We start from the raw sequence: 26,495 nt of genomic DNA on the forward strand, positions 1-26,495 counted from the left end.
CTAGAATTTGACAGACTCAGTGAAAACATCAAGTAAGGATGGTGGACAAAGCAAGATAAACAGAGCTGAAATGTTATTGATTTGATGCTAAAAAGAATAGATACTATGGCAGTTTAATTAAATTTGACACTTTTTCTAGTAGTTCTCACCTAATTTTTTGTCAAAGAGATCACCCTATATATATTTCATTTTGTCGTTATTTACCTATCCACACCTGTATGCATTTCTTCTGCATTAGAAGAGATTTTTTTCAAAATATGTTCTTTTGTGTTCCACAGAGTAAAGAAACATACAGGTTTGGAGTAAACTATCCCAACAGTGTCCATAAAAAAAAAATCATGTATATTATTAATTTGAATAAACAGCTGTATATTTATATTTCTTAAAATATTATGTCAGTATATAACAATGACTATTTGTGCGTTTTGTGTATTTTTAATGCTTCATTACAGTATCACATCTCAAGCTCTCCTGGAATCAATTGTGAGTTTGGTCCCTTGCACACTTTTTGTGTGGTGTGTGGAGTTGCTGCCTGTGAAGAAGCTTTAGAATTAGTCTCTTATGTGATTTAATTTTATTTGAGATGCTGCTGTGGAAAGAACAAAACTGATGTATGTTCGTTCAAAGTGGTCTCGATATCTGCTGTTTCGTGGAATGAACCATGTTGAGCGCACCAAAAAAAACAAAAAACAATTGTGTGTGTGTGTGTGTGCACGGGGCAGCATATGGACTGAGGCGTGTTGAGTTCTGCTCTCACACCAGGTGTGAAATGGGCTGTTTAATTAACTGCTGATGCTGTTCTAATGCAGCCTGAAATGTGTGTGTGTGTGTGTGTGTGTGTGTGTGTGTGTGTGTGTGTGTGTGTGTGTGTGTGTGTGTGTGGTCAGTGTGAGGCAGAGGTGGGTTAATAGACGAACCCTCAGAGAACAGAGATACACATTAATCACACAGACACACACACACAGTCTCTCTCTTTCTCTGCAGTGTGAAATCTGTCCATTTTAGTGGCATTCAGAGCGTGGCAGGAAGTGTTGGAACCTCTAGTCCATATATGGGCACGGCTTCCTCTGAGAGCAGCTTGCACAGACGCATCGCACTGAATACATTTGAATATCATTAGCATCTCATAAAAACATACCAGTTTGACTCAGATGGTGTGTGTGTCAATGAGAGGCCCATCTGCCCGTGTGTGTGATTCAGTTGAAAGAAAAGACACCAATAAAACCTGCTTTAGAGAGATCTGATGTCTGCCTCTCCGGCACACACACATTCTCTTGTGATGATGTTTGGTGCAGTAATTTAGCGCTAATGCTGTAAAGACACATAAAATATGAATGTGTCTGACAGATCCACACTCACAGGAGCTGCAGGAGGATGATGATGTTTGATGGATGAGCGCGTGCCGGAGTGAATAAAAGAGAAGAAAGCTGTAAGGGCGGGGAGGGGTGGGGGAGTCTCGCTGCACATGTGCCTGCAGTCCTGCTGAATTATTCACTCTGTCCTGCGTGTCACACTGGGAGAAACAAATGAGAAGACAGTGAGAAACAGCAGATGAGCAGCTATCAGGGATGACTACAGGCATCACACCAGTCTTTTGTAATAGGGAACTGCCTCTGTAGGCAGCATTATAAGGCGTCATAGGCATTACACTCCTGACATGTAAGTTACAAAGAGGTAGGCAACTTAATTATGCTGCCTCATCACATACCTTATGTTGTTCAAATTCCAGCAGAATGGCATTCATCATTTGATAAGGCAGTATCACAATGCGGAAAGTAAATCCAAGATGGCAGATGTAGATTATATATTTACAATTATGCATTCAATTCTGAAATGTATCAATAAAAAAAAATTACAAATAAAATTTAAAACTTTACACCCCTCTTTCAGAATTTGCAAAATGTTAATTATTTTACCAAAATAAGAGGGATCATACAAAATGCATGTTATTGTTTATTTAGTACTGACCTGAATAAGATATTTTGCATAAAATATGTTAACATGTAGTCCAGAAGAGAAAATAATAGTTGAATTTTTAAAAATGACCATGTTCAAAAGTTTACATCCCCTTGATTCTTGATACTGTGTTCTTACCTAAATGATCCACAGCATTGTTTTTGTTTAGTGATAGTTGTTCACGAGTCCCTTGTTTGTCCTGAACAGTTAAACTGCCTGCTGTTCTCTTTAGAAAAATCCTTCAGGTCCCTCAAATGTCTTGGTTTTCCAGCATTTTTGTGTATTTGAACCCTTTCCAACAATGACTGTATGATTTTGAGATCCATCTTTTCACACTAAGGACAACTGATGGACTCATATTACAGAAGGTTCAAATGCTTACTGATGCTCCAGAAGGAAAAACTATGCATTAAGTTGAAACCTTTTGAGCAGAATGGAGATGTGTACATTTTTCTTATTTTGCTTAAATATTATTATTATTATTATTATTATTATTATTATTATTATTATTATTTTCATTTAGTACTGCCCTTGTACATGTGTACATAGTTACATGTTTCCCAGAATACAAAATAACAAAAAAATACAAAATTTACCCTGATCTTCAAGAGAATGTAAACTTTTTAACAGGGTCATTTCTATTTAATTCAACTATTATTTTTTTATGTGTAACATCTTGTGTAAACATCTTTTATGTGAAATATCTATATTCAGGTGAGTACTTAATAAAAAATAACATGCATTTTGTAAGATCCCTCTTATTTTGGAAAAATAATCAACATCTTGCAGATTCTGAAAGGGGGATGTAAGCGTTTAACCTCAACTGTATGTATATTTATGTTTATTGGAGTGCCACGATATTCCTCTCACTCTGCTTGTTTTGGAATCTGTTGTGGGTCGAATCTCTCATGCTGCTCATGAAGAGTGCTTCAAATCACTAATTCAAGAGCACCAGTTTCAATTTAGGGCTGAAATATCAACAGTGGTTTGATCTCACATGAGATCTTGCAAAAAAATGATGGATGGATACATGGCCCTCTCAAAAAAAACATTCGAAGTTGAGATAAAATCAGTGAACCAAGAATGTAATTTTCACTGTTATTTAGTAAGGCTTAGTAAAATGTTTTTTCAAAAAGATGGTTTCACCCTTTTTTTTATTGCTAGTTAGCACTAATACAGCCTCTTAACCATCCTAACCCTTCAAAATAATAATTACTTGCAGCCCTATTTCAGTTGGGATACTGCGTGAGTAATAGATACTGGTTTTGGATGAGAGGGTAACGTGTGTGTGTGTGTGTGTGTGTGTGTGTGTGTGTGTGTGTGCGTGCGTGCGTGCGTGCGTGTGTGTGTGTTTGCGTGCAATAGTCAGCCTGTGTTAATTGACTGAATGAGACAGGAGGAGACACTCGGGTCTTTACTGGGACTCAGCTGCTAATTGCTGTTGTGGACTCACTCTCACTCTCTCCCTCTCTCTTTCGCTCTATCTCACTGCATGCATGTTTAATGGTGTGCAGCTGTAATTACTGCAGCAAGCGCCTCCTCACCTCCGCTCACCTTTGCTCCTCCCTTGCTGTTGACAGAAACCTTTGTGGCATTTCTCTTAAAAGCTTTCTTCAGAGAACACCAGCTCCTAATGGCTTCCCTCAAGAGAGGCCTGTTTTACAGACATCATCTGGGCTTGAATGTCTTGACACTCGAATGAACAAGGCTGAGATGACTGAAAACTAGTTCTTATTCAGATCCATTTTTAAGTATATATCAGAACCGAACCTTTGAATGTGCATTTTTGTGCCAATGCAAATACAACAAATCTTATGAGATTGTTTTTTTTTTAGTTTGCTGAATTAATTAGACTCACTTACTGAAGGACAAGTCTTTCATTTTTATCATACCTGGCTTGAATCAAGAATTGTTATACTGTTATGTTTTAATTAAGGCTTTTGAGATTTTGTGTGGCATATTTTCTGCACAGTAAAAATTGCATTATTGAGAGAGAGAGGGGGGGGGGGGGCTGATCAGTCACGGTGTCTTTCTATAATACTGTAATAGAAAGCACAGAAGGTTAATTGTGACTGAAGCTATATTCTGTTTAACATCATCTTTGAGGGGGAGTAAGTAGTGAAAATTTATTTTTGTTTACCTTTTTAGTGGAAATATTCTTTTAACATGAAGAATATCCCACATGTGTCACATGGAGTCTTTTTGTGCATTGGCTAGTGTTCATGTTAGACCCTGCTCACCTCTTACAGCGGACAGACTGACAGACTGAGAGACAGATGGAGTGCGTGAAGAGGTGTACTAATGATGACAGCTTTAGAGAGCGATGATTAAGCACTGGACTGTAATTGTCTGGATGTCCATGCAGATAAAGAATTCAGGACGAACACACAGGACTTTCTTTTTCTGTTCTTTTTCTCGTCAGAGCTTTTCATGTCATCAATGTCTCCATCTAATGTTTGCCGTAGGCTGTGTGTCTGTCTCTCCACTCCTACAGGAGACATTTATATTTATATAGCATGTCCTTTCCACTTAAAACTGGACTACTCAAAAATAAACTGGTGCGCACACGGCTTTAAGTGCAGAGATGCGATAGACGCTAGTGCAGTTTGTTTGCACAGTTTACTTTTATTAATAAGCTACAATCGCAAGCACGATCACATGATTTTCATGTAGTTTTTTCCGTACATAAAGAAACAGTACCAAGATAAATGGCATTAAGGTGATTACAGAATGACTGAAATACTGTTTTCTCTTATTTCCTGTCATTCAGCAGGATCTTCCATCAGCAGCGAGTCATCTCCTGTCTCATCTCCGGCCACTAACCACAGCTCCCCAGTCAGTACGCCCAAGCGGGGCCCCATGGGTCCAGTTATAGTGCCTCCCGGGGGCCACAGCGTACCCAGTACCCCACCTGTTGTCACCATAGCACCAACCAAAACCGTCAACGGCCTGTGGAGGAGCGAGAGCCGACCAGTACGGGAGGTAAAGTTAATCTTAAAATACAAAAGCTCTGTTCAAAACCCTAGAGAGTCACATCACTGATGCATAGACAGGTTTGTAACTGACTTAATCTTAATCTTAATCTTAAAAAAAAAGGTAGCATAGTTTTATTATTTAACTTACAGACCAGCCTTTTTGTTAGGAACCGTAAAGGGATAGTTCAACCAAAAATAAAAAATTATTATTTTTTTTTTAATAAAGTTGCTATTTTTATTTTCTCTCCACGCAAAAATTATTCTCGTAGCTTCATAAAATTAAGGTTGAACCACTGATGTCACATGGACTATTATGTCCTTACTACCCTTTTGGCCTTAAACGTGGTAGTTGCGTTGCTGTCTATGCAGGGTCAAAAAATCTCGAATTTCATCAAAAATATCTTAATTTGTGTTTTGAATATAAACGAAAGTCTTACGGGTTTGGAACGACATGAGTAATTAATGACACAATTTTCATTTTTGGGTGAGCTATCCCTTTAAAATGCAGTTTATATAGGCAGCTGAAAAGGTTTGGAACAGAGCATGTGAAATTCTCACGTGTTCTCTAATTTCTGAACAATAATGTGACACTGAAGACACTAAAGTAATGGGTACTGAAAATTGTACCATAGAAAAAAATGGCACGTATAGTGCTGGATTTTCATTTGTCTTGTATATCACAGTGTGTCAGAATGTGTGTGACATATGTTTGGGTGATACCCAGCCGACAACAAGACCAGCCCCCGAACACCCCCTCCCCCTTATCATACACACGCCCTCTGCCCCCCACTGTTAAACAATGGCCCCGCAACGGTACTAAACATCTGTGTCCTCACCCTCGTTTAGACGCCTGTAGTAAATGTGTGTGCATACTCGCTTTGATTAAGGATTACGGTCATCCTCTAATCCCACTTATCTACCTCTGGCTACTGCTATGCTCACCCTGTGAAACTAGGGTCCATTTTCCACTGAAATGAAGCTGACACTCAGCTGGGAGTTCTGTGATCCAGAGTGAGCGAGAGACGTAGCGTTCCGTTTCAGGTCTGGTCTTTGATCAGCCAATGTGTGTGTTTTGTTCCAGCTGAGGTTGTGTTTGAACACCTTTGACATCACAGTTTATGACAGGAGGAGTGGGACTACACATACTGAAGGATTCTGGGTCGGTATAGTTGAGGGTGAGGGGCAGAGGTGCTCAGGCCATAGCTCACACACACTCACGCACTGAACAAAGAGCTCTCTGTCTTCTGCTCAACCCTCATTATTGCTGAGTGTGTGTGCATGCAGGGGGGTCAATCCCATAAACTAAGGCTCTATAGATTTCCCCGACTGCCTCGACCCCTGACCTTCTAGTTACATAAGCCTGCAGAGTGAGATACTGTTGTGAACTACAAACTGTCTCTCTTTCTGCTCACTGTGACTTCAGTATGAAGTTTTTTTCTCAATAGTTGTCACACATACACACACATGAGTTTTACTAAGATATGTCATGTGAATGGGGTCCTCACTATACTGAGGTGGTGGCTCTTCCTGCCTGTCTGCCTGCCAGACAAAAGCAGACGGAGAGACAGAGAAGAAGGCATCAGAGGAGCCAGGCATCAGGCGACCCTTGGCTCCATCACAACACACCCCTCTTTAATTTTTAATGTGCATATGTCCCACTGCACACCTGTCGGCTTGCACGCACACACACACACACACACACACACACACACACACACACGTTGGGTTTACATGTTTTATGGGGACATTCCATAGGCGTAATGGTTTTTATACTGTACAAACCGTATTTTCTATCGCCCTACACCTACCCTACACCTAAACCTAGCCCTCACAGGAGATTGTGCACACTTTTACTTCCTCAAAAAAACTCATTGTGCATGATTTATAAGCCTGTTTCCTCATGGGGACCTAAGAAATGTCCCCACAAGGTCAAAATCTACTGGTATTCCTATCCTTGTGGGGACATTTGGTCCCCACAACGTGATGAATAACAGGTACACACACACACACACACACACACACACATTTATGTGGCTCTATAAAAAAACCATCATATACTTACATACTGTTGTTTTTCAAGATAATTATAATTACTGCAGTCTAACCTGAGCCATACCAATCAACCAAAGAAAACAGTAATGTTATTTAATTGTTTGTTTTTTAAATTGAGGTCCTGATGTTTTGTCAGAACCTTTGTCAATGTTGTCCCCAAACTCTGTCTAGTAAACCGACATATACACACAGAGCTTGTATGTAATGCAGTAATGACCAGAAGAGGGCAATAAGACACGTCCTGTCTTATTTTGGATATTTGTCAATAATAGCCATTAAAATGTAATACTTTAATTCTTTAAAATGTCAGGGGTGAACTTAAAATCACATCAACATCAGGACTGACTGATTCATTCGAAGAGGGGTAAATGTCAGGATGCTCTCTGGGCCGTATTTCACTCTAAAAATCAGTTCTTTGTGTAATGTCAGGGGAAAAAATCTCAACAATCATGCTAAATATTTTTTGATTATATGACTGTAATTCTGTAGGTATAAACCTACACCAGTATGTGACTGATATGATCAGTGAACGAATTTAAAAGTAAATGAATTTAAAAGACGTGAAATGGGATGGATAAAAATGTTGTCTATACATTGTGCACAATATAATATAGTAGTATGTTACCTTAGGCTAATTAAGGAATGACTTTTAGAGGTTGTGCTATATTGTGAGCATAGACACAGTTAAAGGAAGCTGTTACAATCTCAGAAAAAAGGTACAAAACTGTCCTTGGGGCGATATCCTTTCACAAGATTTAGGGGTAAATAAGGTACATATATATTAGATTTATATTTTGTACCTTAGGATAATACCAAAGTGATAGTTTTGTACCTTAGAAGGCTTTTTTCCAAGTAAAATGATAATCATTATTTATTTATTTTATTTATTTATTTTTTTTTTTGAGATTGTAACGGCTTCCTTTAACTGCGTCTATACTCACATTATAGCACAAGTTTTTTGCTTAAATAAACAACCAGCAGTTTCCTAGTGAAGGAGAGAGATCACATATAAGACGTTCACAGCATTTGACAGCCCCAAAGATCTTGTTCAGCTTGATTTATGTCAGTGTTAACCGAGAGGCGCAGAAATGTCCTTCAGACTCTGTTAATGGTGCTTTATGGATTTCAATAAGCTCTGTAAGCTGCAGTTATATGTCATTAGCCACACCACAAACAAAGAAAAAGCAATGTGGCTAATGGCAAGGTCTTTGTCTGTTCTCCGCTCAATAAATGGATCAGGGTGGGGACAGTTAGATGTGCATCTCAGGTTTACCTCACTAATCTGTGATTTTGAGTTCTTTTGTCATATTGGAACCACTTTTCTGGCTGGCTGCACATCAGATGCCTCCCTCTCCACTCGCAAGAGTTTATGGGAGCGTTAAGAGAGGAGGACACAGATCAAGGGGCACATGTGGGTGCGCAGTTTGAGGTTGCTTTGTTGCTAAGTGAAGCGTGTTATACAACAAGAGGTGAGGGAGAGGAAGTCACAACATTAGAGGTGTTTCATATTTGATGTTGCCTGCAGTTAGCGGTCCACTAAATATGGCTTCATTGTAGCATTGACGACCTGTGAGTACAACAGTGTGGTTCCAGGTGTGATAATCACATTTATTTAAGCAATAACATGTAGACCTTTAAAGACCTTGAGTTCTGATGTTGTTAAACAACATTACTACTATTATTATTATTTGTAAAATCTTGTTATTTTATGGGACTGGAGCATGTGAAGTAAAAATGCCTCTAGAGCATCATCTGCGGTGGTTTGCACCACATTGAGCATAAACAAGCCTTTACACGCTGTGTTGAAATTTTTAGGCACATTTGAGAAGTGCTGTACTTTTTGGAGTTTGCTTGGGGTTGTCTAAGCAGCATATGAATCTGTAATAGCGCACTTCTCACACAAAACTCTCCTATCTTGTCTCTTTAGGCTGAGTCAGGTCCTCGTGGAGTCAGCCGGGACAGGTTAAGTTCAGAGGCTTCTTCTACCCAAGAAAAAGGGGGTCCCACTGTCCCAGCTCACCTAATTGGAAACCCTTACGCATTTGGCTTGACGCCTGCATCTGTGATGCAGGACTCGCGCTTTCAGCCCCTTAAGTGAGTATTACTGACAACTGTGGGAAATTGACTTCACTGCTAGGCTTTTAGTCCTTCACTGAACAGTCAGCCTGGACTTCCCAAAAATGATTTAATTGCATTGTGAATTCAAAAAATACATTGTTCCACTGGTAACACAGATGCAAATACAGTTAAAGTCAAAAGTTTACGCCCCCTTTTCAGAATCTGTATTTTATTCATCTATTTTACCGAAATAATCACACGAGGGATCATACAAAATGCATGTTATTGCATATTTAGTACCGACCTGAATAAGATATTTCACATAAAAGATGTTTACATATAGTCCACAAGAGAAAATAATAGTTGAATTTATAAAAATGACCCCGTTCAAAAGTTTACATCTTCTTGATTCTTAATACTGTGTTCTTACCTGAATGATCCACAGCTGTGTTTTTTTGTTAGTGATAGTTGTTCATGAGCCCCCATTTGTCCTGAACAGTTAAACTGCCTGATGTTCTTCAGAAAAATTCCTTCAGATCCCACAAATTCTTTGGTTTTCCAGCATGTATGTGTATTTGAACCCTTTCCAACAATGACTGTATACTTTTGAGATCCATCTTTTCACACTGAGGAACTCATATGCAACTATTACAGAAAAACAGTGTATTAGGAAAAATGGAGAGTATGGAGATACATCTTTCTTAAGTTTGCCTAAATATATTATTTTTTTAAATTAGTACTGCCCCTTAGAGGCTACATAAGAGAGTTACATGTTTCCCAGAAAACAAAATAAGTTAAATTTACCCTGATCTTCCAATTCAAATTGTTTTCACCCCCACCTCTTAATGCATAGTTTTACCTTCTTGAACCTTCTGTAATAATTACTCTGTGGACTAAATGTAAAATATCTTATTCAGGTCAGTACTACATAATCAATAACATGCATTTTGTATGATCACTCTTATTTTGGTAAAATAAACATTTTGCAGATTCTGAACAGGGAACAGTAAACTTTTGACCTCAGCTGTATCTGTGTCAACAACAGTGAACACTACTTATTTAATTAAATCTGTGATTTGATGAGCACATTAAGCCATCAACAATTGGATTTTAGAGATGTTAAAATGGTTGAAATATTTTCCATTTATTACGAAACTGTGGTGGGGCAGATTAGATGCAGGCCAGAGGCTACCACAATCTTGGTAAATAATTGAAAACACTGGTTAGAAAACTGTTACCTCAGGTCCATTAAATAATTTGGAACAGATTGTAATGTTTTACAAAAGATTAATACATTTTTGCATTTTCAGTCCATGTTAATTATTTTAACAGATAGAAACTTATTGTAAAGTGTTACCTTTTCGCTTTATTACAATTTTGTTAATGCTAAAATTAGGGTGTGTGGAGAGGCTCTAAAACCTTCAGGCACAACTTGTGACATCCTTATTTTTTATTGGCTATATTACTTTACATTCTCTTCCTCTATTTCACTGACAGCCTGCCCCGTCAGATGCCCCATGCCGTGCCCCCAGCCAGTGTTCCTGAGGAATATCTGAGGGGGTTTCGTCCTTACGCCACAGCCGAGGAGCTCCGCATGCCCTCTTTACCCCTGGGGCTTGATCCTGCTACTGCTGCTGCTGCTGCTGCAGCCTACTACCACCCTGGATATCTGCCACACCCCTCCTTCTCACATTACAGGTACAAATAACATACGACTAACACGTTTAAAACCCTGGACACATCAGCTGAGATGTTAGATTTGCTGTCAAGCAAATGAAGTGATGATTCTGTCCTTATTTACTCACTCTCAGGTCCAAACTGTGTGACTGTCTTCCGTGAACACAAAAGTAATTTACTGATCATTTGAGGATAAATGGATAGTTTTCTGTTTTGGCATGTATACATGTAGTTCTTATAGCAATGACATGGACGATAAAGGGTGATAATTACAGCTAGTTTTAACAATCAATCAATAATAATCACCTAATTCTATGAGAATAAGGAAGTCCCAACCACATATATAAAATAACAACCGATGAATAAAAAATATTGACAGCCAATCAGATTCCACCTGACTTTAAAGAGCTTAAGCATTTAAAGGAGCAGATGACATAACTGCAGCATGCCCAATGTTTTTGCCCATTGGTGAGGACACTAATTTATTTATCATTATAGTTATCTTTATAGTTACTCTTCTTGGTGTGAACGGGCCTTAATGTACTCCACAGGACAGCTTAAAGATGTAACATATTTTTTTGTGCCACCACATCTCCACAATGTCACCTTTCTTGAAACAATTCCCAATTCAGCCACTTGTTGGCCCTAAACTCAATTTTAATCAATAGTGCTGTGTAGCAATGGTCAGAATGCTCAGATAAAAAGAGCAATGTTTTGAAAGAGCCACAGTGGTTAATTTTTTTAGAGCAATCAACCTACAAATGGCTTATTTATGCTTATTTATTTATACAAGTTTCTGCTTATTTTGACTCTCTTAGAATGGACGATCCATTCTGTCTGTCAGCGTTGAGGTCGCCGTTCTATCCACTGCCTGCAGGGGGTGCTTTACCTCCTCTGCACCCGTCTGCGGTACATATGCACCTGCCTGGGGTGCGTTATCCTGGAGACCTAAGCCACCCCTCACTCTCCAGCTTACAGTCGGAGCGCTTGTCGGAAAGGTATGCAGCAACACCATGAAACCTTGATGTGAACAGAAATACTGAAATATATCAATGTATTACAGTTTCATGAATCACTTTACCATATTATATTGTACTAGGGCTGCAACTAACGATTATTTTGATAATCGATTAGTTGGCGATTGTTTTTCCGACTAATCGATTAGTTGGCTTAATTTCCAATTTTATTTTATTTTATTCAAAATCACACCATTTCACATTCTGGATGCTATGAAAACACAGTGCTTAACAATTTACAACAATTCACCTGTCATAATAAAGATAAAATACAAATATCTGAAGAACACACTAACAAGCAGAAAATACAGTGTTTCTGCTATTTATTCTGCCGTGGCAGTGTTTAGTGTCCCGCCAACAACAGCAGCAGCAGCGAGCGCAAGTGCCTTCAGCAAGTGCCTTCAGCAGAGTTCCGCGTTCAAATGCACGCAGTAAGCTTAAACTGGCCACAAAGCCCCAGCTAAAGTAATTACCATGAATGTGCTCGGGAAAAGTAAGGAGATATTCAAATTATTGATTAATAAACTAGTATTTTCTGAGTCAGTGTCGCAAAGATGAAGTTGACGATCCTAACTCACCATCTGCTCACTGGATGCGCTTTTAAAGCCTAAATGCATCTTTATGGATTAGGCCTATAGCTAATGAAAGAGTTTTGTTTTCGATTTGAATTATTTCGTTTTATAGTAGTGAAGTAATAATTTAAAGTCAATTTATTACTCTTACATTTATGAGCAAAAATGAAGTTTCACATAGCGCTGGCGGCACCATGTCCTGCAAAAGCTTTCATTCTCCGCACAAACGATTGGATATGCGCCTATTAGTATACATTTATCTATGGTTAAAGGATTAAACTAATATTGTGATATTAATATTTGAGCCTCATTTATTTATCTATAAAACACCGCACCACCGGCGGCCACCGTCACAGCCCTACAGTTCCTACCCTCCATAAATAGTTATGTGCACTACATGTTGTATTTAAATCTAAATTTAACATTCAACGACAGATGTTTCAACACAATGAATTAGGGCTGCACGATTAATTGCACGATGTTGTGAGGCACGTTTAGTCAATGAAGCCGGTACTTTGATTAGTAGTAAATCTCCATCACGTGCGTTCAGCTGGAGCGGCAATGAATATCGCATTCGATTTTGAGCACGATTTGGCGTAGCTTGTCAGTGATTTACACCTCTGTGTATTAATTGCCGAACACTGAACGCACGTGCTGAACGCACGTGATGGAGATTTACTACTAATCAAAGTACTGGCTTCATTGACTAAACGTGCCTCACAACATCGTGCGATTAATCGTGCACCCCTTCAATGAATGTTTTTTGCGCTGAGTATTAATTGTCTCCCTGTCTGTGTTCTGTGTTCCTGTCTGACGCTCATTCAGTAAAGATTTAAACTTAACACAGACTGCCAAAATGGACTTTTATGCATAAATGGAAATGCTTGTGTGAATTTGTGACATTTACAGATAAGGATATGACCGTAAACTGAAAGTTTTCATGCTGAGGATGCAAACGGATCTCAAAGCGCCTCACAGGGCAAGCCATTACGCTATAAGCTTCAAGTTTAAAATAAGGAATTCTCATGTTTTGGGCAGCTTGGATCACGTAACTCTCCTGCAGCATCTCAGTCTGTTTCCTCGACTGTTTTTAGATGCATTTTCTCTATAGAAATGCGTCATTCAGTGCTGTAATTTGACGTGATCCTCTGAAGTTGTATGTGCACTGTGGGCGGACCCGATTAATCGATAATGAGAATCGTTGTCGACGAATTTCATTATCGATAATAATAGATTTTATCGATTAGTTGTTGCAGCCCTATATTGTACCACTGTCATGTTTTGTAATATACTTATATACTAATATATTTTGTCCATAAACTATTTTTATGACATTATATCTAAATGTAGTAAGACTTGATTACATTTGTGCATACAACTGTACAATTTTTCAGTATTATTTTTTTATAGTAGATATTATTTTGTGTACAAAAGTACAAAAATAGTATAATTTATAATAATTACTATACTATTTTAAATATACTATTAAGAATAGTATAATTAGATTTGATTGCAACTAATAGTTAAAAAATATAACCCATTTTAAACAGCTTAGAAGTTTGTTGCTGGACAAACTTTAGAAGTAGCTTCACCAACAATGATATTGACGGACAAGCAAAAACATGTATTTGCACTGTGTTTCTGTAGTTTGATCTGTGTGTGTGTTGTGTCTTCACAGACTCCAGATGGAGGACGAGTTGCGACAGAGAGAAAGAGAACGCGAGCGAGAGAAAGAGCGAGAACGGGAGGCTGAGCGAGAAAAAGAGCGTGAGCGAGAACGGGAGAGAGAGAAGGAGCTGGAGCGTGAGAGAGAGAGAGAGAGGGAGCGAGAAAGGGAAAAAGAGAGAGAGCGTGAGAGAGAGATGGAGCGACAGAAGGAGAGGTCAGCACGAGAGAAGGCTGTGGAGAGCCACTATCTGGCTGAGCTTCATGGACTGAGAGGCCCCCCAGACGACAGAGCCAAACCTGCAGACAGAATCACTACGAACAGACCTGGTATGGACGTTGATTCACATATGCCAAACTAACTGAACCACAAAAACAGTCTTTTGCTATATTGCTTTCAGCTTTTTTATAAAAACAATGAAACATGTAAACGGATTGGATTAATCGTTGACAATAACACCAATAAGATGCATTTAGAAAATGCTGACTTCAAGTGGACATGAATCAGTCAGTCAAGTTAACACATTTAGTAAATGTATTTCTACCCTAATCAACAATTATATAACAAACATAACAAATGTAAACATTTAGCAACATCGCCACCATCTTGCAGTACTATAATCTGTAATGTCACAGGGATTGGTGGTCTTGCCATTGGCATTTAGTATTAATACAGTTTATGCTTGTTATAAAGCCCTGGATATGACATGCGGAGTAAAAATGAAATATCATTGCCACGATTATTAATTTGTTTCCTTGTTTTAGTTAAATTGTGGCCATGTTGTACTAATTTGTAAAGGGAACAAATTTATGAAATGTGGCCATAAGTTTTGTGGTCCAGGGTCATAAATAATGAATTAAAAATTAGTTTTACAGTGTTAGACACAAGTGTACCTTTTTATAAACTCCCATTAAAATGGAGAACAATACCACTTTAAAGCAACAACCAAGCAGTTCAAATTTAATTCAACCTTAAGAGTCACATTTCACTGCATTATATAATCTTTGTTTTACCTGTGCGACCCATCATTCTATGCAACTAAACAATATGACTATAATTTCTCCCAGATAAAACCAAAGAGCCCAACCATACAACACTTAAACCCATCCAGCCTGGACTTCACCACTCTCTAAACTCCACCCATCACCCCGTGCCCAGCCTTGTCTCTGCCCACGGCATGTATCTGGGCCCTGGAGGAGCAGGACCTGCCAGTTTAACAGCGGCCACCATGTTGCAGCGCAATAATGAGGAAGAGCGCTGGTTGGCTCGGCAACGGAAGCTAAGGCAAGAGAAAGAGGACAGGCAGTACCAGGTTTCAGAGTTCCGTCAGCAGGTCCTAGAGCAGCACCTGGACCTGGGCAGACAGGGGGAAATGGCAGACCTGCATATAGAGGGACATAGGTAAGGGCAAAAAATGAGCCTGAAATATACAAGAAGTCACACTTAATTGTAAAAAACTAAGCAGGTTTGGGTGGTGTTAAAATCATTATAAATAAGGAGAAACAGTTTTTATAACTGAAAACTGTTGGAATGGGTGGGGATGGGATTAACTTGCTGAGTCACCTTGATCAAAGTCTAGTGTTTTTGTTGGGGTGTCAGAATCTAGTTGACTTCAAAGAATGGCTCACATCTTACAGGGTATAAACGACCGATACAAATTAGTTAAATTTAGGTTGCAAAACCTTGGGACAGTGGTGTGGTTTTGTTGCATTGCAGAGGTCAGAGCTAACAAAGACTGAAAATGTATTTCCCCTTTTAGACCTGTACCAAACCATCATGAGCCCAACAGCAGAGATCGTGAGAGAGACAGAGATGCCCATCCTCTCCTGGGAGCTCCGCCTCCTCTCATCTCCCCAAAACACCAGCACAAAGACCATGCTCCCCCACCACCAACCACGCTTTGGAACCCCGCATCGCTCATAGAGACCTCCACCGACTCGAGACGCACCTTGCATGAGCCCCAGAGTCTGGGTCACTACGATATCAGTCGGCTTCCCCTACCCCCTTCCAAACATGAGCGGCATTACAACTCTGAAAAGCTGGAAGAGGGATCTCGGAAAAGGGACAGTCTGGATAAATATCCCCCCATCCAGCCAAGTGGATTCTCTGAGTCAAACACTTTCCTAGCAGAGCTGGAAAAATCCACCCAGAGCTTCCTGAACCAGCAGAGGGCACCACTGAGTCTGTCAGGGCCGTATGGAGAGTTAAGTGCAGGTCTGAAGTCCAGCGGGTCTTTTAAGAACCTCCAGGGGCATTCACGACTCGCACCAGATGCCACTTTAGTGTACGATGAGTTCTTGCAGCAGCACAGGCGAGCTGTCAGCAAACTGGACTTGGAGGAGAAAAGACGCAGAGAAGCCAGAGAGAAAGGTAAGTAGTTAACTGTGCCAATCATCAAATGCTGAAATGTGATGTTCACCAGTGATGTGCGGGTCAATGTATAAACAACCCGAACCCGACCGACGTTTTCAACTAACCCGCCCGCAACTCGGACCGCAAAAAAAAGAAAATATTGCACCCGACCCGCTTCCTGACCCGCATGTTCAGTGGTGTAGTGGAGGGTATACGCAGGTATAGTATACCCACTTCTTTATCAGGCGGCTTTGCGTATACCCACTTCTAAATCCCCTCTGATGCGCATCATCATCACCTGCATAAGCCAAAAACATGACAGTCCACCAAATCCAGTCATATGTGAATACATGTAAATATTTGCTAAAAACACCCCAAAAAGACGCAATCAGGACCGTGGCACCAGCTTGCTTTGAAATATATTTGATGATGCTCTTGCGCCGCTCCATCTCCCCACCCCAGTAATTTAAAAAAATACACAATGACGAAAACAATACCTAACAAATAAAAAAAAGCCGTTTTTTACGATCAGGAATTTCTTCAACCAGTGAACCCCTGTAAACGTATCAGTCCAAGGATCCAGTAAACAAATGCGTTCAAATAAGTTCAAAATGTCTCTAATACATAGAAAACCCGACCGATTTCATCAGAGATTGCCGAGAGTCAGGTCTAGGGGTTGGTGGAATTTATAAATTAAGCGTATGCCCACTTCTCCGGGCACCACTACACCACTGCGCATGTTTAATATTTGCGACTGACACCAGTGATTATATGCGGCTATGCGGTGGAGATGCGGTCAAACATCATTCGGCATTAATTAAGAAATATTGTCAAAAGAATGTTCTTGATTACAAGAAAAATACAGATTGTTCTTGTTGTGATTAATTTTGTCTTTTCTTTATACAGATTTAAATAGTGTCAGTGATTCTCCGATATGATTATTAAATATGATCAATAATTATTTTATTTCGATCTACAGTTTAATAAAAGTTAAGAAAAAGATAGCCTTAAATATATATAGACTACAAGCTAATTCCTTTTTTCTTAACTTTTAACTTAGAATTTTAACAAGAATATTAAATCAACTTAATAGGCTAGGTTAACGAATTTTCTTATACAAACATAACAATGCACTTCAAAACGAATTTTTCATATATAAATTCAGGAATCACGAATATGACAAAATAATATTATTTTATATATATTAATTGTATAGCTAGTTGTATCAAATGAATAAGGAAATTATAGTGCTTTGAATTTATTAATGTTTAATTTCGTTCATTTCACTCTCTGGAAATGTAAAGAAAAAATACAGTTTTTACTTGGAATTCATTTTTAATCCCTGGTTTTAAACAAGCATATGCATGAGATAATTTATATATTATTGCTTGAATAAACGTTTAAAATTTTATAATTAAGGAAATTAAACAGACCTAGGCATTTGAAAAGACATAGTGAAATGTGTCTAATAATTCCAAAAAGAAAGAGAAGCATTGGACATAACCAAAATATTCGAGACATTTATTAGGAATACCATTTTCTTAACAATTAAGATGCTACATGTGTTTATCCAGTCTAATCGAAGTGTGCGTCTCTCCCCCGACTTTCCCAACAAAAATTCCACCCCCTCTCAGAAAATACAAAAAGCTGACATTACTGAGCTATATGCGTTTAAAAGTAGCCTATTAAAATGGTACAATGGCATTGCTCAGTTCAACGTGTTGGGAAATCAGGCATTTTGTCCCGCGTCAGCATTTATTCAACAGTTAATAACGCTCAACATTCAAAAGGTAAATATTATTCAGCCAATTAAGTGCAGGTCTGTATTACATAGAAAATTGTTTAGTACTATATAAATTACAAAGGTTTAATTGGCATCTTTATTTCAAACGACCCGACCGACCGCGACCCAAGGTTACCGCCAAGGTTATTTTCGTAAGCGAAAACTAAAACTAAGACGAAAACTATTGATCAGAAAACATTTTCGTAAACTGAAATAAAATAAAAACGTCAAAATAAATGAAAAACTAGAACGAAACGAAACTAACAACTTTTATTGAAAAACTAACTGAAATAAAATAATAATTATCAAAAATAAATAATCGTTTTCGTAATCATTATGTTCTCACCCCATGGCGGAAAAATAAAGACTGCGACCTGAACATCATGCATTAAATCTAGGCTACTGCATCAGTTTTTATTGATGTATTTTATATAATACAAGCAATCAAACCAATATACTGGAGCTGCTTAATCGTTAAAGGATAGAGCAGGGCCGTGCAGAGACCTTTAAAGGGGCAGGTGCTCAAAGTATAAAAAGGGCACCTGGAACAAGGCATTTAAGAGCCCTTCGGGTCCATCACCTCTTTGTAGGCATCCAGTTACTTATGTAATAAGTAACAATGTCATTAATAAGTCAAATAATGCATTATTCAAAGTTTTAATTGCATTTATGTTTAGTTCAGGACTCAAACAATAGAATTAGTGATATTTTTATCACTATAAAAGGGGCTCTCTAAATAGGGCTGTGCTCAAAACATCAGTACAGCAATACTGTACTGTATATTGTGACACATTCCTTGCTGATATACATATCATTACAGAGGCTTCTAGCAGCCAATGCTGTGAAGCAGTTCTGAGAAAGAAATGGAACATAAAAGACCATTTTGATGTTTAAAAGATTGAAAAATATTTTCTTTGGACCTTTTAATTTTGATTAAAAATTGTTGTGTATTAAATTGTCAAACCTAAAGATTTTCTTCTCTCTGTTTAACACAATAATAAAGAACAGCTGTTATATTAAACTCTGTGTGGTCACTATTGAAAATATCTGTGGCCCCTGATGTATTGTATTGTAAGATTGTAGACGGTAGAATATTAAGGCATAAAATGGCATGATTTATAATTCAGATACAGGTTCACACAAAAGCTAAATATATTGTACAATGGAATGTCAGCCTTTACACAATTAAAAGGGATAAATCGAGTTTATAATTTATTATATTTTATTTAAAACATAACTAGTACTGTCTTAATTGTTTAGATTTTTAGAAGGCACATTAACATCTTTCACATTTACAACTCTATGTGTTTGCTGCATAAAAACTAGGTCGATAATTGCAATAATTTGACCATAAAGAGCTGAAAAATGTGGAAATAAAAATTCATTCTGTCACAAGGGGGCGCTTTAGGAGCGCTGAAATAGAGATCGCTAAGACATGTGACCAAATGGGCGGCAACCTCTTCAGAACGCAAAGAATTATGGGTATGTTTGGCCCGGCTGGCATAGCAGGCTAGTAATCTGGCATGAAAATAATGAAAAATTAACGTGAAAACAGAATATAATCCTACAAAATGCAGCGAGCTAAAGAAAACATTGTCGGACCATACCGCCTAAAACTAAATCCTTATGCAAAAACGAGATATGACGAGAAAATAAAGGGAATCAAAGGACTGGATCCTTACGAGCAGAGCGACTGGTCAAGGGACGTCAAACTGTTGCCCAACTTCCAGCACCCATATATATATATACAACTATATGATATTAAGTGTTAGTGCATACACACACGAAGTTGCGATAATCAGAACTGTCCTTATTAGTGGTTCCATTTAGGTTGCGTGGGACTCAGCAGCGCACCAGCCAGAGAAGAGTCATGGCAGTGCGATGCTTGCACATGTCTGTAACTTATCACCCACAACCTACCCTCATACGTACATTTCCAGTTCTTTTCTATGGATTCTTTATAATGTAAATGTTTTGATCTAAATGTATTAACATGTTAAATATGTAAAGAAACTGAAATTAAGTTGGTTGTTACTACTATTCAAGTTATGTAATTGAGACAGAATTTCATTCAGTCTTTGTGTATTTTATTTACAGAGATGGCTAAAAATCATTAACGTTACATGTGAGAAGAGACATTACAAAATCTTTTGGAAAACAATTTTTTTTTTTTACATATTAGATGTGAGCATGGTGTATAATTCTAACACGATGGCTTCACAACAATACTTGGACACATATTGGTCAAAGCACAGCACACAACCACAATTTTATCCAGCAAAGTCTTTAATGTTTTTAAAAGAAGTATCTTCTGCTCACCAAGGCTGCATTTATTTGATAAAAACAATTTAAAAAAACAGTAATATTGTGAAATATTATTCCAATTTAAAACGGCTGTTTTCTATGTGAATATATAGTAAAGTTTAATTTATTTCTTGATCAAAGCTGAATTTTCAGCATCATTACTCCAGTCTTCAGTGTCACATGATCTTTCAGAAATCAGTTTAATATGACGATTTGATGCTCAAGAAACATTTATGATTATTATAAATGTTGAAAACTGTTGTGTACAAAATTTTCTTAAAATTCTTTGATGAATAGAAAGTTCAAAAGAACAGCATTTATTTAAAATAGAATATTTTCTAACATTATAAATGTCTTTACTGTAACTTTTAATCAGTTTAACTTGATGAATAAAAGTATTGATTTATTTTATTTCTTTCCCCAAAAAATAAAATAAAATTCTTACTGACCCCAAACTTTTGACCAGTAGTGTTTAATGTTACAAAGCTTTAGATTTAAAATAAATGACGTTCTTTTGAACTTTCTATTCATCAAAGATGTTCATTTCAACACTGATAATCATAAATGTTTCTTGATCATCAGATCGTCATATTAGAGTGATTTCTTAAGGATCAAACACTGAAGACTGGAGTAATGATGCTGAAAATTCAGCTTTGATCACAGAAACAAATTGGGTCTCCTTACTGCGGTTATCCATGCCATTCGTCGCATTTTTGTCACCTCTAAAACATGGCTTGTACAATTATTATTCCACGCTGGAAAACGATAAAAGGATATTCCGTTCTTAAGCTTTAAGCCACTTCTATCGTGAGAACGACTATTGCAGTATATAACACAGCAGGTAGACGGCATCTTGAACTCTTCCCTCCATGCAATCAAGTCTGGCGCCTAATGTTTGTGCCGCGGATTCCCAAAATGCTTTGCGTTCCCCACTGAGAATACGTCATGATGACGACACATGAGCGATCCTTATACTACGGTTTCCATGGGAACGGCTGAACACCAAGCAGCCAGCAGCATTAACACAGTTTTATCAGATGTGAAATGAAAATGCAAACAACACGTTTCTGAGGACAGTCGGTTCCCTTCAGATTCATTCATATAAAGACATCAGTGCCACGTTTTGACTTTGAAACGTGCAGCGTGCATATTTATTCAATGACATCATTGCCTTTTGAAGTTTAATCCAGCCCTATCGCGATTCTCGTCTTTCCGTCCCCAAATGTAAGACCTCCTAAATTATAATTAAATCTTTTCTTATACTATTTAACATATATAAAACTTTTTATGGCCTTAAATTTGACACAACCTAATTGAGGAGTTTTTAAGGACCTGCAGGAGCCCTCTCCTTTACCATAGATTTACGATTTTTTTTTACATGACGACATTAACATTATCGGCAGCTATTTCAGAGCAGACTACACATGCACAAACTATAAAAAAGTATAAATACTCGCGCATAATCTCTTTCCTTCACGTCATTCTTATGATAATAAGTAACGTTAAATCTGGTGAAAACACCACTTACCAGCAGCCACGAACGTGTCTATCCTTGGCGTTATTATATAAACATGATCGGATCGTCCTGAACTTCCGGGTGGGGTCGTCACGTGACGAGGGTCATTCTATTACGGCTAAAACATTATTAATTAATTTTACTAAAAGTTCAATTGGGCAGGCTGTCGCGAATTAGATTTTTTTATAAATATTTATTTTTATATTATTACATAAAAATAAAAAAAAATCTTAACAAAGGGCACTTTGATCACTAGGAGCCAAAGGGGCAGGTTGATTCAAAAACGCAGATTCATCCAGTAATGTTTTGTGAGCAAGTCATTTATTCATTCAAACCACTTTTTCATAAATTTAATATTTAAAAAATTTAATCTGTATTAAATATATTCTATTTTAAATACAAATATTATGTATTAAATTATTATTAATTCAATCAAATGAATTAAACACTTTTAAATAGACTGAAGCAATTAATATTTTGTCCCACATTATTTTGCTTAGTTTAGAATTGCGAGGAAATCGTGATCTCTATTTAATCTCTAAAAAACTAAAACTAAAACTGAAACTAAACTAAATAAAAACTAAATAAAAATGTGTTCAGAAAATAGAAACTAAACTAAAACTAACAAAATTGTTAATGAAACTAATAAAAACGAAACTAAATTTTATTGCAAATTTGAAAACTATACTAAAATAAAACGAATTTAAAAAAGCAAAACTAAATTAACCTTGGTAACCGCGGGTGACCGCAGGCATCCGCTCATTTCGGATCAACCCGCGCATCACTGATGTTCACACAGCCAAGAAAAATTATAATTTCAATGATTGCTTTTGTAAAAAACTGGTGCTGACATTCAGAGCAGGAGAGACAACTGCAGATATTATGCGGATGAATGATACATTTTAATGTCAGTAAAAAGGGTGTTATTAAATATTTTTAGTAGCTGTATACTACAATATTTTTGGATAGTGAACACTTTTTTAATTGCATGATTAGCTAATGAAAAAATCTTAAAATGCCAATATATGTGTATACTTCGGCTTTTAAGTGTACGACAGAGAATGTGTAAAGTGTGTGTGACGTAAATTATAGTCATTAGCATAGTCCACTCATGCTGTATGCATAATTTTTCTAACCACATGCTCACAACTGCAGCTTGCCTTTTTGCACTAATTAGTTTTCTCAAAGTGTAAACACTGCCCTGGGCTGTTGTTTCACAGTTAATAAAGAAACAGAGTATATGAAACAGCAAAAAGAAAAGTGTCTAGTGTGACTGCCTGGGTTTGTGCTCATTATCAATCGGAGTATACTTTCGAAGGCTGAGTGTTTGATGATAAGTCAAAATTGAAGCATACTTTGGGCTTTATTTGTACCATTTTTATCCAGTGGGTCAAGCCTACATCATTTGAATGCCATTTCTAAGAGTTGTTGAGTGATCAGTCATATCTTTTGTAGGTTATTACTATGAGCTGGATGACTCGTATGATGAAAGTGATGAGGAAGAGGTGCGAGCTCATCTCAGGAGGGTCGCAGAACAGCCTCCACTCAAACTAGATGATTCCACTGAGGTAAATCACCACAGTATCATGCATTACTACCATAGTTTATCAAATGTTTGCAAATATTGGTGCTTTGTGTAGACTTTTGAATATTTGTGACTCTGGACCACAATACCAGTCATAGGGGTTTAAATGGAATGTGATCTTTACTTAATATCCTAATGATTTGTGGCATAAAAGTAAAATCGATAATTTTGACCAATACAATGTGTTTTTGGCTATTGCTACAAATATACCTGTGCTACTTAAGACTGGTTTTGTGGTCCAGGGTCACATCTAATGATTCCGTCATGACTCTAATGACTATAAATAAATAGTAAAGCAGTATTTATTGAGATTAATCCACTCTTATTCTACAGAAGGTGGAGTTTCTGCAGATGTTTGACCTGACGACTCTAGCCCGTCGGGAGGAGATGATGGAGGTGAAGAGGAGAAAGAGGAGGCGCATGCTAAGAGAGAGAAGTCCTTCTCCGCCAGCTGTTCAGAGCAAGCGGCCTACTCCTACTCCCCTAATAACCCGCTTCACCCCAGAGGACATGAACAACAGCCCTGAGCTGGAGGACAAGAAACGTTTCCTCACCATCTTCAGCCTCAACCACATCACTCAGCAGCAGAGAAGAGGTACTCAAACTGTTTATCATGTTCATACTAATTAGAGTTGAGCCGGATACTCGGCTGAAACGAGTATCCGGCACGGATAAAGCACTTTTGCCGAGTACGAGTATCATACGAGTAATACGAGTCAATATGTGCTCGGATTGAATAAAAATTCTCATTGGGTAGTTTACTGTGTCTGCGTTCTGTGATAGACTAATCACAGCGTCCCTCCCCTACACACATACAGATTTAGGGGCCGTTCACATGTAGCGTCTTTTGCGTGCTCAAATTCGTTATTTTAAATGTAGACGCGCGGCTTGCGCGCGCATAATGGAAGCGAAACAAATCAACTTTTCAGAATGCAGCAAGCGCACCGAAGCTTTGAGCTAGAGCGCAGCTGATGGTTGCTTAGAAACGGCAGATGCTTCCGGAGCGCAAGCGCCCGAGCGCTTTGTTGATGATAAGGAAGAAAGCGGCGTGCCTAGCGTTTTCCACACGTTTTTAGGCGCGACATGTGAACGGTCCCGCTCTGCTCACACACACTCTGAAGAACACTGAGAAGAGAAGAGAACAGCGCGCTCTCACTCGTTCTCTCCCTCAGTCACTCAGGTTTGCGGGTTTTTTCCGTTAACGTTTAGGGTTTCTTCAGCTTCAGGTTTGTTTTTTACTTTGGTTTGTTTGTAGTACTTACTTAACCAGTAGAGTTTTGGTAAACGCGGGGTTTGTTCAGACGTGGTGCTTGGTAAAAGCGACTCGCGTCTCTGCCTGTCGGAGAATTTTTTTTCTTTTTTAAACAGTCAATTGGCTCTGACCAGTTTTTTTTACTTCACTCACTGAGTGTCTGACACTTTCTTTTTTGTATTTCATAAATAAATAAAAAAATAAAAAAAGGAAGTAGTGGTATTACAAATTAGTTACACACACACACACACACACACACACACACACACACACACTCTCTCTCTCTCTCCCTCTCTCTGCCGTTCATCTGAGTTTTTTTTTTTAAACCTTCTGCTGGTTCGAAGTAGTGGTATAAAAAAAAACTATATTACAAATGAATAAGCTACACACACACACACACACACACACACACACACACACACACACACACCTGGTGTGGAAAAAAAGAAGAACCAAATAAATAAATAAATAAAAAATCACACTGCTCAAGGTTAAAAAAAGAAAGTTATGTTGAAATGAAAACTCTTGTCCATTACATTTTACTTCATAATTGCAACCGCATGTGTTGTATTCATTGTTGCAAAACTTGTTCTGTATATGGTTCGTTTGTTATCATGATCAAAACCACTGATCTGAAGCTCAATGCTGATGCTGTCATGTAAATAGTTTTCTAATCAGCAATAAATATAACAATTTCTGATCAACCCATATCAATTGCATGCTTAAAATAACATACCGGTTAAAGCCCCGCCCATTTCAAGACAACATGACCAACTTCCAGGTTAAATCCCACCCACTTCCGGGTTAGGCCCCGCCCACTCCGAGTACAGATACAGATACAGATAATTCAAATGGTTAACAGATACAGATACAGATACAGATAATGCTGTACTCGCTCATCCCTAATACTAATGCTCTGTTTTTTTTGTTTTATTTGGACGTTTTCACACTAGAGCTCAGTTCAGAGTCATATAATACAATTTGAAGCAGGACCGTCAGGAAGTGATGAAAGCCTTGATGTGGACCAAGTGTAAAGCAGTGTTGCTCTCACCTCAGAGCTTCTGGCAGCTGACAACCAGAAGATGCTTTCACAAGCTTTATTGTTAATATCTGTCTTTCTGTCTCTTGCTCTTTTTCTTCCTGTGTTTTAGATAATGAGAGAGTTGAGGAGTTGTTAAAGGCCATAAAACAGAAGAGCGTGACTCTAGACAACATCAGACACAACCCTCACCCACTGTGCAGGAGCCCTGCAGCTCTACGCTCAGGTCAGTTTACACTGCTTTGTGTGTGTGTGTGTGTGTGTGTGTGTGTACCTGGTATTCATCACGTTGTGGGGACCAGATGTCCCCACAAGGATAGGAATACCAGTAGATTTTGACCTTGTGGGGACATTTCTCAGGTCCCCATGAGGAAACAGGCTTATAAATCATGCACAATGTTTTTTTTTGATGAAGTAAAAGCATGCACAATCTCCTGTGAGGGCTAGGTTTAGGTGTAGGGTAGGTGTAGGGCGATAGAAAGTACGGTTTGTACAGTATAAAAACCATTACGCCTATGGAATGTCCCCATAAAACATGTAAACCCAACGTGTGTGTGTGTGTGTGTGTGTGTGTGTGTGTGTGTGTGTGTGTACGCGTGTTTGTCCATGCAGTGACTCTTGTTGTGTGAGTACACACTGTGGAGTGTTGTCAGTGTGTGAAAGCAGCTGACAGCTCCAGATGTTCATCACTG

General features: G+C 38.2%; 1 protein-coding gene across 3 annotated transcripts in view; it reads left to right on the forward strand.

Annotated features, from left to right (window-relative positions):
- gse1b (Gse1 coiled-coil protein b) overlaps positions 1–26,495 on the forward strand; it is a 104,406-nt gene that overhangs the window by 69,036 nt on the left and 8,875 nt on the right. For 2 of the 3 annotated variants that reach the window (XM_073850362.1, XM_073850364.1), the window contains exons 3-12: positions 4,727–4,938; positions 8,911–9,077; positions 10,539–10,739; positions 11,537–11,716; positions 13,985–14,301; positions 15,040–15,373; positions 15,732–16,342; positions 23,383–23,495; positions 23,846–24,107; positions 25,916–26,029. In XM_073850362.1, coding sequence (XP_073706463.1) covers positions 4,727–4,938; positions 8,911–9,077; positions 10,539–10,739; positions 11,537–11,716; positions 13,985–14,301; positions 15,040–15,373; positions 15,732–16,342; positions 23,383–23,495; positions 23,846–24,107; positions 25,916–26,029 — 2,511 coding nt within the window. The remainder of the gene's footprint in view (positions 1–4,726; positions 4,939–8,910; positions 9,078–10,538; positions 10,740–11,536; positions 11,717–13,984; positions 14,302–15,039; positions 15,374–15,731; positions 16,343–23,382; positions 23,496–23,845; positions 24,108–25,915; positions 26,030–26,495) is intronic. The other variant, XM_073850363.1, reaches the window with a different exon arrangement.

This window comes from Garra rufa, chromosome 11 (genome assembly GCF_049309525.1).
Source record: "Garra rufa chromosome 11, GarRuf1.0, whole genome shotgun sequence".
NCBI lineage: Eukaryota > Metazoa > Chordata > Actinopteri > Cypriniformes > Cyprinidae > Garra > Garra rufa.